Source organism: Fusarium oxysporum, chromosome 8, assembly GCF_000149955.1.
Source record: "Fusarium oxysporum f. sp. lycopersici 4287 chromosome 8, whole genome shotgun sequence".
NCBI lineage: Eukaryota > Fungi > Ascomycota > Sordariomycetes > Hypocreales > Nectriaceae > Fusarium > Fusarium oxysporum.
The window spans coordinates 879,663-891,695 of NC_030993.1; the positions used below are offsets into that span (position 1 = coordinate 879,663).

Sequence of the window (12,033 nt, forward strand, 5' to 3'; positions counted from 1 at the left end):
TCAAGTGGGACTCCTCATATTCTCCGTAGAAAGATTGATTCTCAATGATGCACAGTGGTTCGTATAATACTTGTAATAATGTCAGCATGTTAAACAACAAGCCACTCATTGCTATGACCCTCACAAGAACAGCATGCTCGGTCAAATAGGGCTTTGGTAGGCAGCAAAATTCTCATAGTGACTTTCTAGGGGAAGTTATATGGTTCGACTAAAAGTCTGTAGGTGCTCTCATGTTTTCGTGTCTGCAACTCGGAGTGACATGGAAATGTGCTACGGATGCCCTGCCAGCAAGTACTCCTCTGGTGATCGTCTCAACTCGACCAAATTGACGCCAAGTACTCTGAATATCTCTCTGGTTTGAAACAGCTTTGTTAGAGCGAGGGACATAAAGATCTCGTGAGTCGAAGCATGTAAATGCTATCATGTTCGTCTACCCCGCCAGAGTGGCGTTGTCTACTTGCGTGCGACTCTTATCCCAAGTCAAAAGCTTCATTTAGTTCAATATTATACAAGCTTTCATCTCGATCTTTGGAGCTCAAGGAAAATATGATCATGGTTGCGTGTAGCAAAAGTTTATCCTCGGGGACAGGCGAATATCTTCATACTGTAGCCCCCCTGACTCACTGATGATCAAATACTTTCTTCAAGAACAAGCTTAAATGGATTTGATACCCGCCGCGCAGGGGATACCCAATCATTTAAAGGGAACATTCGAGGATGTAGTATATCCTTTAGCATGGAAATGCGCGCAATATGACTGCCTCCTTCTCAGTGGTGATATCACCCCTAGCTTCACTTACGCACCAAAGTATACGATTTCCTCTTGATGAAATAACTTCCATGTCTTGATATGTCTTCCTATCTTTTTACTATAAATACGATGCAGTATCCTTGTCTTTATTATTTTTTCTCTTTACTCTTTATCACAGCGAAGCATCTCGAGTTCCTCACTCTCAATCACATAAGAACATTTCGACTTCTTCATCTCTATCACTTCGAAACATTTCTACCAAACAGTAAGCCATTTTCACCATAAGCTTTCACGGGTAACTAACATAGATAGTATCACTTCACACTTGACACAGAAGTAAGCATATAGAATATCCACCCTGATATTAAACTTACTCCTAACCTGCCATCAAACACTATGTCGTGTTTTACACCAATCAACGCTCATGAGGTGCAAGAGAAGCGCGCTCAAGCCAGAAGATGCTACTGGTGTGTTGTCACGGGCTCCGTGGAGGAGTGTTGCAAGCACGCTGAGGAGGCAGACGCAGACTTGCAGCACTGTCAAGGTGATGACGAAATGCAGCTTTGCGAAGAGGAAGCTGCAGTTCAGGAAGAGACGGGGGGGACCGTTCAGGCGGAGAATGAAGCTCCTTCTCAAGCGGCCGCAGAGCCACCCGTCGTCGAGGAAAGAGCCAGTATGGAAAGGGTCAGCAGGAGCGGCAAGGTCAACAATCGGAAGACATGCCCCATATGCAGCGGCAAGGAGTACAACATGAGCAACTTCACGGACCACATGAAGGTCCACAGGCTGGAAGTGTTGGGGGTACGAGCCCGTCATCCTTGCGAATGCTGCAAGGACCCCAGAAAGTGTCTCGTGGCTCCTATTCCCCTGAATATCGAGACGTACTCCTGCATATGTTGCCTCAGGGCCCATAAGAAATGCAGCTTCAATGGGCTTAAGGGGCGGGGTGAGAAATGCAAACCTGGAGTACATCCCGCTCTGGAGCGCCGAATAGATTCGTAGTTTGGTTTCTGTGGTTCAGTAGTTGGAGTTATTGTGGTCTGGGAGTTTAATGGTTCATGGAGAAAATGTTAGAAAGGGATAGGAGGAAAGTGTCTTTTGGCTTTTCTTATTACCATGGTTTATAGCATAGTAATTGATCCGATTTATGGACGGGACACGAAGCTTTCTTGATGTCAATGAAAATGTTCTAAGTTGTTTTCTTACTCCCTCAAGTCATTCATCTTTTGCCCCCTTCTATTCGTTCAGTCCAATTTCTATGTCTGCATTGATCTCGTAGCACCACATCGAGTTGACACTGCGACATGCAGCTTTACTACGCCGGTTGACCTGATTCTATAGAATACCTCAGCAGTGATTCCAATTCTGTAGTATAACCTACCGGCGACTGCTCCGGTCCTAGAATCTCACTCGTATTGCATGTTTATATGGCAGTGTACTACCTCCTTAAGGTTTAGTGAAGGGTAATAGACTGGTACTTTAGTAACCCCTACGTTATCTACTAACCTAGTAACAGAACCTCCGATCTTCAAAGCTTTCTGAATCTGGAAACCTCGTTTCCGGAGTAGCTAGCTACCAAGACATCTGCAGGCGTTGTCTTGGTAAGGTTTTTATGTGCATATTTGTAGAATTTAGCAACAAACAAGACGTTTCTATTCATGTTCCTGATGCGGTAACCAATTCAGAGCTTGAGACATGTTCTAGAAGGATTTAAACTTTATTTAGGCCGAGGAGGGCTTATATGTCTCTAGCTAAAACTTAACGCCAACGTCATACAGAGTGACCTTGACAGAAGCAATTATTAAGTGCAGAGCGGCTGGCTACCCTGCCTAGCTACAGGGCAACTGGCAGGACTTAGACTTCAGAAGTAATGTTGCTAAATCTTACATTTGTTCAGTTTCGTTACTGCAAGATTGACGGCTTCTGGATGAATCATAAAGCTTAGTTTCATGACAGTGTGGGGATATGCTGCTTTGCCTCATCGCTCTGTATTAATGTTCTTGGGAATTCGGTAGGTCGTGAAAGTCTGAACCGACGCATCGCCTAATTTCATGAGGATGCATGCCATCAGCGAGAACTGCCCCTGGGGCTCTCGTGTATCTGTAAAGCTCGAAGATGATGGCTGAGAAGTTGGCTAGCAGTCTTTTCAGCCAAAGGGCTTGACCACCCTCCTTCGGGCAAGATACTGAGAATGAGCGACTTGATACAAATAAGTCTAAGAATGAAATTGACGGCGTGATTGATTGCGACTCACCTGGCTGTATTGTGACTTAAAACCCCATCCTCTCGATAACCTGGCTGTACAACCCTAAGAGCTTCTCCAGTTTTGCTGTTATACGGCTTGGCTCTTGAAGTTTTTATGCTCGAAGAAATTATGCCAGGTCTTTCGGACATGCATTGGGGCTGTAGAGATCTCTTGGGAGACATTCATTGGGATGCATACTGTGGATCTCAGGGTTGTAAAGCCTTGCTTGCATCCTCAAAGTGTGCAACTCGTCGGTCTTCTCTTATCTACAGGCGCAGGACCACCCACAAAATCGATATCCATAGACTCGCCTCCCGTGCGCAACATTCCCCTGACGCCTGGTGCATCTCGTACACAAAGTACGAGTGATGTAGAAAAGGCGGTATGGTAGTGCACCGTCTTGGTGGTGCTGCTTCCGATACTTTGTAGAGATTGCCGCCGTATTTGATGAGTATATGTCTATTGGTTTATATTCTATGTGCATGCTAATGAAAGGGACAGAACCCAAGGAGGAGAGTTGCGGCATGTAGGGTGGCCTTGAAACATTTGTCGGCATGAGTGCGAGACTCCAAGAATATAAGACTAATATCAGCTGAGAAACGACAGCGAGAGACAGAGTAATATGAGTCGCAATGCGTCGAGACATTGAATTAGCAGTAGATTCACTCATGGCGAGCAAGAGTATATACATATATATATTAGGATAAGAAGGAAAGGAATGAAAAGGCAGGCGAGGGAGAAGAGGGAAGCGGGAGGCCCTGACATTATATAGACGGGCGGCCATATGGATTTTTTATCTATCTCTATTTGCTATATACAAATTTAGACAATATTGGGTTATTAGTTGACACAGTACGATGAGTTTTATCGTAGTTTGTTAGCTCTGTCAGACAATATCGCAGATTGTTCTGGCCAAACCAATAGGCAGAGCAACAGCAGCAGACCTTTTTTGCAAACAGCAAAGCCAATCAGCTTCATCCACATTCACAATGAAACTACACATTATATCAGTTTCAGGATTCGGTTGCGATTGTACGGCATTTTCATTCAAGTGACTGTCTCGTCACCATTCCTTGCGCTCATAACAACTGCGATATTGGCTGTTTGCACCAAAACCACGGCCGAAAAAAAAAAAACAATTGTCGCAAATTTTGATTTATTTTTTACTTCTTTTACTATTTACACCCAAAATGCACCAAAGTTCAAACGTATACAACCCCGATTTCCTCGTGTTTTCCCTACCGTGTACAATCATATCAAACCCAAACATCAATCACCTCATCTTCCTTCTGTATACAGAACAGCCGTGAGAGTCACTTGCGGAGTGGAGACTTTGGTTCCGCAGAAGACCTCCTTCGCGTTCCGGGCTTCTTCTTCGCATCACCATTCGCACCTCCATTATCCTTTGCCTCCTCCAGCGCTTCAAGAACAGCAGCCTGATCGGATCTAAGAACCACGCCCTCGGCGATGACTTCATCACGGCAGACGAACTGCGGAAACAGAATCGCAAGGACCGTCAGTTTAGGATTTCCCTTCGTCTTGCGAGCGTTGCCGACATCATAGTCGTCATACTGGCGCGCACCTCGAGAATCTTCCTCATCGGGCATCTCTGCAGTAATCATGTCGCGGGAGCGCTGCGCATCGGCCCAAAGTGCAACAGCCTGCCTGAACAGCGTCGGGACGGCATTATAGAAGCCAGTTTGCTTGTACGCCACGACAAGCGGGTGCAGTGTGCTTCGCACCTCGTTGCTCGCTTTACGCACAATGTCCTCTTGGACCGTCTCAGTTTGCTCGGAATCAGAGAGGGACCCGAGAATTTGAGAGCGATATACTGTTTCTCGTCGCTCGTCCCCTTTGAAGAAGCCCAGCATGCTAGATGCAGTGGCCCTCATGTCACTAGCGACGTAGAAGGGTACAAAGACATAAGATAGGAGTGTTTCCGCGATGACAGCGTCAGCGGCAGCACAGCGCATCTTGGCACTTGCTTTAGTGGTGCGAGTTGAGAGTGGGATCTTGGGGAAGCGGGCATGGAGTTCCTGGATCTCACTTGCAGAGTCCTAATAATCGTCAGTATAATTCAGAGAGCGCGAACGCGAAGACCTACATGTGCGCCATCGTGGTCGTTGAAATACTCATTGACAAAGTCGTGAACCTTCTTCGACAACTCCTGGAGATCAGATCGCCTGTGCCCGTTAGTTCAACCCATTTCCTATGGATCAATTACTCACAACTTCTTAACCTCCTCAGTTCCAAAGTCTCGCAAAATACCCTCACCCAGATCACTCTGCGCCTGCGTCAACTTCTCCTTGCACCCTTTCAACTCCTCAATGTTAGCCTCCATCTGCGATTTCTGCAACTCGCACTCCGCATTCATCTCTCTAATCTCAGAAGCGTGGCTCGTCAAATGCGCCTCCGCAGCCGCCAGGTTCTGCTTCAAATTCTCAACCTCTCCCTCCTTCACCTCCGCAGCAGCAAGTTTCTCCCTCGCTTCTTTGACCTCTCTCTCCATGGCTTCAACGGCTGCCTTATTAGACTCATAAGTTTTATACTTCTGCTCAAATTCTGCAAAGAGTGTTTCTGTCTTTGCATTGGCCTGAGCTTTGTGGTCTGAGAACTCTCGCACGATCTTGTCGTTAAATTCGCGGAGACGCTTGTTCTCGCCCTGTTTGGCTTCGAGTTCTTGCTTTAGAGCTTCGCGCTCCTCGGCCGATTTCTCAAAGTCTTCGATTGAGCCGACATCTTTGGAGACTTCCTTCGCTAAAGCGAGGAGTTGCCATAATTTGGTGTTCTTGGTAGGTGTCTTTTCAGCCGTGCCATTGCCATTAGTATGGCCATTGACCTTGACCTTTGTATCTGCCATGATTGCCTGAAGAATGAAGTATCAATTTTATCGCTAGAAATGGTCGACATTTTAAATTCGTCGCTAAATACACGATCGGGGATTCTCAATTTGAGGCCATCGCAGAGCCTCATGGTCCGTTCGTGGGCTTGAGGGACAACTCATCAGCACACCACCACACCGGTCAATTAAGCAAGTCATCTTCCACCCCGCCCATTCCTCCTACTGGTTCCTTTCCAATCGTTGTGTCCAATCCTCGAAATATCAGGGCTGAAGGGCGTTACACAACACGCGGGGTAACCCCAATGACATTGAGCCTTTCAGCACCATCATCGTCTGCAGAGTCGAGCCTCAAAGCAAAAGTCGTCGCAGTAGCCTATTGAGGTGTTTCTTGCTGTGTGACGGTGAGCGCATTGTTCGGACAATTGGCTATCGACGGTTCGGTATGCGGTCGCCTTGCGATGAATTGCCTGAGGCCCTTTGCAGCATTAGCCTAGTCTTGTGCTTCCTTTTCCTTCTCCTTCTCCTTCTCTTTCTTTCCCTTGTGTTTCTTTCCCTTATCTTCCTCCTTCTTGTCCTCCCCCTTCATCTCACCCCTGCCATCGCTGAGCCCAGATTTGTCGAATAAATGAAGCTCGACAGATTGAGGCACACCACCAAGGACAGGCTTCGGCAAGACTTGCTTGTGAACGCTGTACCAGCTCTCCTTGTCCATGAGCTCAAAAAGGACTTCTTCTGATTCGTGGCGAGGCTTGGTGGCTAGGAAGACTTTTGTAGTAAATGGTTCGCCTTCCGGAAAGTAGGTCAGATTTGCTGCATGAATGGCTGAGAGCGTTTCGACGAGTGCTGGGAGCATGTCGACATTGTAGGTACAGTCGCTGAGCATCACGAGATCCCAAGGTCCAGATCGAACCTCGGGTCCAAAGCGACCTTGTCTGCCCTCCTCCCAGTCAAGATTTTCGTAGAGCATTCGAACAGGGTTCTCTTGGAAGCGTAGATGAGAGTTCTCCAACCTCTTCATATTAGATCTCGCGCGCTCCTCAGCTTCTGGTAGATCGGTCATGAGAATAGTGCAGTCGCCACCTGAGGGCTGCAGTCGGGGGTACACAGCGGCGAGCCCAACACCCAAGATACCCACACCGCAACCCAATTCCAACACACGGATCGACTTCTGGCGGCTGAAGATATTCTTCATTGTTCTCATGCAGGGGTTTTGGCTAGACTCGCTATCGGGAGCAGTCTCGATACCTGTAAGTGCACACGTCGCTATCACGCCTCCATCCCAGATGTGACGCGCAATACTCTCACCGATCTCCTCCTCAATCTCAATCGTTCCCAGCCCCTCAGGTGTGTCGTTCAGTTGAAGTCTTCGAATAGACACAGCATTGTCTGCGGGTGTGAGAGTTAAAGGCACCCAAGCTGGCATGACAGCGCCTTTCTCTGCAGCTTCCTTCCGATACCGCATCTTCTCAGCCGACAAGGCCAGAATGCGAGGGACGCTTTCGGCAGTATGAACAGGTTCTGATGCCCGAACGCAAACATGGACTCTCATTCCAGATTCGAGAGCTCGTTCGAGAGCGACGGGCATTTCCAACGCTGGCTTTGCAACGCGCATGCCAGGTTCCCAGTCAAGATGTCCAGGATCTGAGAGGAGCCATGTTGAGCTTCCTTCGGGAGAGGCGGCGATGGCAACAACTTGGAGGTCTAGAAATCTCTCTGGGAAGAGAAACGAGTCGCCGAGGTCTGTTGTGATGGTGAAGAGCAGCTGGACCAGGGTGCCGCGGCGGTTCTTAATCACCTTGGGTGGCCCCAGGAATCTGACATAGTGCATTGTGACGTGATGAGTCTTTCAATAACTCAGAAAGGGCCTGGATATCTCTGTGTTGATTCGACCCCAGTTGACTTGTCAGGTGTTGTAACTTTTGTCGTTCTTGTTGTTTATTGAGCCTCGGGTTGAGCTGATCAACCCAGCCTCTCGCATGAGGTGATGGGGAATTTTGACCAGCTACTGCACGCTTAGTCATCACCGCTGCATTCACATGAATCCAATCTTAAGTGAAGCGGACTGTTTGGAATTATACAAGATGTTTTAAAATGTCATAGGTAGTAAGAATTGAAGCACTAGAGGGAGTCCGCTGTTTCTTTAACTACAAGTTAACTGATAAGCACTTTGTGATGCTGTGAAATTTGATAGTCGCTTCACAAACATTTTACCATCAATCGGCTCCATCGACGCATTTGAAGGCCATACCAACCAGCTGAAAAAAAATGACAAAGACTTGAAGATAACTTCTGGGTTTATAAGAAAACCCCCCCAATTATCTAAGATAGGCTCTAAGAGGATGATGTTGAGTCGATGTTAAACATCATCTTTGCAGTGGAAAGTTACCTACCCGAGACTTTGTCTACACTTCCAGGTGCCAGTGCCACCAGGTGGTCAGAGAAGAGGAAACATTGAAGTAGTTAGAGACATATGAGGTAGAATTAAACATGGCTGCCAATTAAGTGATTGTTTTACGTTTAATCAGGACTCAAAGTGGATAAAGCCCATGCCCTGTTAATCACGTCTTAACGAACCGATCATGCGTTATATATATCCTGAACTCAATTCTCGCAATAACACATTCGCAACACCGCGAAACATCACTGCAATGTCTTCTACCACCGAGAAGGATGGAGATCAGCTACGCGGTATCCTACAGACCAAAACCTGGTTCGGGTTCGATCTAGATGATACTCTACATGAATTCCGCAAGGCCAGCCGTGCAGCAACCACGAATGTTCTCACCCGCATTGCCAACGAAAATCCATCAACAACGCTCCAAGACCTTCAAACTCAATACGGAATCATTCTCAAGAAAGGAACCGCCGATGCATTCACTGACGGAAAGACCTCACATGACTACCGTCGCGCTCGCTTCGCTGCCACACTGAGCCATTTTGGATTGAGTCACGATAGTGTCGATGAACTTCTAGAGGACTACGAGCGTGTTCTTGTGGATAACTTGACACTCAAACCAGGGACCATTTCTCTTCTTGAAGCAATCAAGGCGTCCGGAAAAAAGATTGCTGTTATCACGGAAGGGCCGCAGGACGCACAGCAGCGAGCAGTAAGAGATTTAGGCGTTGACAAGTACATCGACTTTCTAGCGACTACAAACTTCTTCGGTATGGCCAAGATCGATGGACTTTTCGGCAAGGTACTTGATCATCTGAAGATCAGACCGCAAGATATCGTGTACATCGGCGACTCGCAGGAGCGCGATATCGAGCCTGCTTCCAAAGAGGGGATACTCGCCATTCACTTACACGAAGCTCAAACAGCGCCACTTGTAGTACAACCTCCCAGCATCAACTCACTCGAGGTACTAGCCAAGCTCATCTAACCTCTGCTGCACACATGTCTGAGACGAGACATGCTCGTAACCGTCGACAAAACACCGCGTTACAAGGCTGAGAGAAATCTACCCGCACATATGTAGCTCAATCGATACACCCGTCAAACGTGTCCGTCTCTCACAGGATAGTCCCGACTTTTCTTGATCACGACAACATGCTGCGTCTAACAAACAAATCAGACAAGTGCAACGTTTTGTGCAACGTGAAGCTTTTTCAGCTGATGTCGTACATAATCATCCCACGGCACTGGGCCGAGACATCCAAGTATCATTGAGTTCTACAACAGGTTATATCTTGCTACTTGAGAGGCTGGACTTAGCATTCTATAATTATTTACTGCACACTCAGCCTTGTATGCACTGCTTACGTTGTGCATATTTTGTCGGGGTTACCTTACTCAATTCCTTCTGCAGGCTGAGCCTCGCAGCTTAGGTATGAATCCAGCCCGTGAGTGTTACACACCTGTCATCCCAGGATGTAATCACGGCTACACGCATTGCAATAATCCCAACCTCCCTCACGGGATGACGGGCGTCTTAGACGCTGGCGCACGGGGGCACTTTGCCGGGCACAAATCACATCACATCGTGGTGTGGTATCAAGGTTACAGTTGGGGGTTGTTCACAGAATAGAAATGTGCTCTGTAGAACCCCAACATGCAAACATTTCTAGACTGGGATAATTTTCTCACTGCAACCTCAATCGAGACCCCCCCATCGTCTTATCACATCACATTGGATCACATGTGCCTCTCAGATGCAAGATCCAGCATATCAATCTGGCCCCCAACCTCTCTTCCCCTCCTCTACCCTCCATATGCCACACGTGGTAAAAACCGCGAAAAAAGAAAAAGCAAGGTAATTCACGTCTGCACTCATTGGTCTCGTAGCCGCTCGCTGCACCCACACCACCACTAATCCTCTCTCAGTAACAGCCTTCACCCACGAAAGAAAGTTTTACTAAGTAGAAAATGGCTGATTGTGACGGTCTCATACATGACAGAGTTCACTGCCCAGCAAAAACTCAAGATACGGCATTCCCATTCCCGGAACAACGTCTAACGCCTCAAGCTTCTAGCTCAACTTTACGAGTCAAGGGAAGGATTCATTCCACAAGGTCCCCAACACCATTTCTCAACGGCATCTCCACCTTTGTTTGATCTGAAACCCACTGATTCCAACGTTTAGCTCCCTCCACCTGCAAGTCATTCTTTCAAAGTTTCACACATTCCAATGCCCCAAGCCCCCAACGCGAGTCGTGCAAACTGGCTGAAACAAAGCCTCAAGTCCTACGGTAACGATCGCTGGTCAGGTGTTCATCGTCAAATCTTGGAATATCCCAGTAAATTACATCACAATCATGTCAACCAATCCTTCAAAAGTAAATGTCTGTTGCTTCAATTCAAGGGCTCTTGAAACTGCATGACGCATGAGTTGTCCAGGGGTTGCTTGGCCATGACCTCATGCCGGATCGTCCATTCACTAACCCACGTTGTAAAAGTAAAGTGCCTCAAACCAAGCCATTTGCGTTTATACCCCCCTCGCTCTTACGCGGGGTTCGTTAAAACGGAAACAAGAGGGGATAATCATGTCGAAACAGGATCAGGAAGTTGTATCACCAAATGCGGTACGGTACATGCACCAGACGATATTGGGAGTCAGTCAGTCACATCAACTTCAACGACATCACGAAAAACAGAGACAATTGTGTAGATAGTTTGCGATTTTTTTGCCTAAATATTAAAATAATCAAAATCAAAAGTATCCATCTTGAAAGTGGTATAACCAATCCATAACGCCCCCAACCCCTCCTCATAGGTCTAATGCATGAGGACATTGTTTCCATCCATCAATGAGGAACGTTAAAGACGTCAGTCAAATCCTCCAGATTACCGTGTAGTAGCCTTCCGTTCTAAGTGTCAATCACTTTTGTTATCCTAACGCGCGCTGATCCCAAAAGACGAAATAATAATATCCAAGCTCCAAAACAAAAAGAGTAAAATAAGAAATCGGAGTCTGTCGCTCCTTGTCATCACTCAAGATGACTCGCTTGCTCCCCCTCGCCAACTGCTCGCGTCATTCCGAACGGAAAAAACACTGGGTATCTCGAATTGGAAGAAAAAGAAGCCCCCTTGATATCGATCCCCTCCTCCGCGCGCGCGTTTGCATTGCTGGTGGTACAGGTCGCCCCATGAGTCTTGGTGTCTTTGTTTCGATTGCCAAGTCAATAAAAAGAAATCGCTTCCTTGGGACGAGGTAGAGATGTCGTAAAAGAAAAGATGGAAATCCTTGTGGTGGGTATGAGTGTGGGTCCAGGAGATCCGGGTAATAGTGGTAGTATACAACGGGTATGGGTATCCAGTCCGGCGAGCTTTGGTAAATGTCACTGGCCGGTATCATAGGACCCTCAGGTATAGGCATGGTATGGTAGGTAAACAGAAACAATCCAGGGGTCCAATGGATGATCCGCTTATTTGGTAGGGTTCCGGAGAATTTCTTCACAGTTGGCGTCAAAGCGAAGGTTGAAGAGCCTCACGTTTTGCATAAACTTCTCCGTCTTGTCGAGCTCTCGGTCACGTCCAAAGAGGGTCTCAACAAATTCGACACCAGCATTCTTGCCAAGGCCAGCTTGCTTACGCTTGGCAGCCTTGAGCATGGGGGCTTCACAAGCCTTGAGGAGGGATCGGAGCTTCTCAGTGAGGCGCTCACCGGCCTCAATGAACTCCTCAACAAGGTCACGGTTGTCAGGAGTGCGGACGCGACCAACTGTCTCCTCAGCTCGCTTGACCTTACCAGCGAG

At 47.4% G+C, this 12,033-nt stretch overlaps 6 protein-coding genes across 7 annotated transcripts in view; 2 read left to right on the forward strand and 4 right to left on the reverse strand.

Annotated features, from left to right (window-relative positions):
* Nucleotides 1-1,147: 1,147 nt before the first annotated feature.
* Nucleotides 1,148-1,753, forward strand: FOXG_02972 (uncharacterized protein; the record flags this gene model as incomplete). Its single annotated transcript, XM_018380449.1, has 1 exon — nt 1,148-1,753. The coding sequence occupies one exon, from the start codon at nt 1,148-1,150 to the stop codon at nt 1,751-1,753; it is 606 nt and encodes a 201-aa protein (XP_018236720.1).
* Nucleotides 1,754-4,309: 2,556 nt separating this feature from the next.
* On the reverse strand, nt 4,310-5,856 carry FOXG_02973 (uncharacterized protein; the record flags this gene model as incomplete). Its single annotated transcript, XM_018380450.1, has 3 exons — nt 4,310-5,053; nt 5,101-5,179; nt 5,225-5,856. The coding sequence occupies 3 exons, from the start codon at nt 5,854-5,856 to the stop codon at nt 4,310-4,312; spliced, it is 1,455 nt and encodes a 484-aa protein (XP_018236721.1).
* Nucleotides 5,857-6,328: 472 nt separating this feature from the next.
* FOXG_02974 (uncharacterized protein) lies at nt 6,329-7,666 on the reverse strand (the record flags this gene model as incomplete). The annotated part of the gene is made up of 1 exon (XM_018380451.1): nt 6,329-7,666. The coding sequence occupies one exon, from the start codon at nt 7,664-7,666 to the stop codon at nt 6,329-6,331; it is 1,338 nt and encodes a 445-aa protein (XP_018236722.1).
* Nucleotides 7,667-8,381: 715 nt separating this feature from the next.
* FOXG_02975 (hydrolase-the HAD superfamily protein) lies at nt 8,382-9,680 on the forward strand. The gene has a single exon (XM_018380452.1). The coding sequence runs from the start codon at nt 8,418-8,420 to the stop codon at nt 9,219-9,221; it is 804 nt and encodes a 267-aa protein (XP_018236723.1). The 5' UTR covers nt 8,382-8,417; the 3' UTR covers nt 9,222-9,680.
* A 1,629-nt stretch (nt 9,681-11,309) lies between these two features.
* Nucleotides 11,310-11,654, reverse strand: FOXG_17743 (uncharacterized protein; the record flags this gene model as incomplete). Its single annotated transcript, XM_018397744.1, has 1 exon — nt 11,310-11,654. One exon carries the CDS (start codon nt 11,652-11,654, stop codon nt 11,310-11,312), a length of 345 nt encoding a protein of 114 aa, XP_018236724.1.
* A 49-nt stretch (nt 11,655-11,703) lies between these two features.
* Nucleotides 11,704-12,033, reverse strand: part of FOXG_02976 (uncharacterized protein) — a gene marked incomplete at its 3' end in the record, with an annotated part of 4,686 nt that continues 4,356 nt past the window's right edge. For both annotated transcript variants that reach the window (XM_018380454.1, XM_018380453.1), the window contains one exon: nt 11,704-12,021. In XM_018380454.1, the coding sequence (XP_018236726.1) occupies nt 11,704-12,021 (318 nt within the window). The remainder of the gene's footprint in view (nt 12,022-12,033) is intronic.

Excerpts from the sequence above, each read along its gene's own strand:
- FOXG_02975 (XM_018380452.1), top strand. The coding sequence starts at position 8,418 with ATGCGTTATATATATCCTGAACTCAATTCTCGCAATAACACATTCGCA.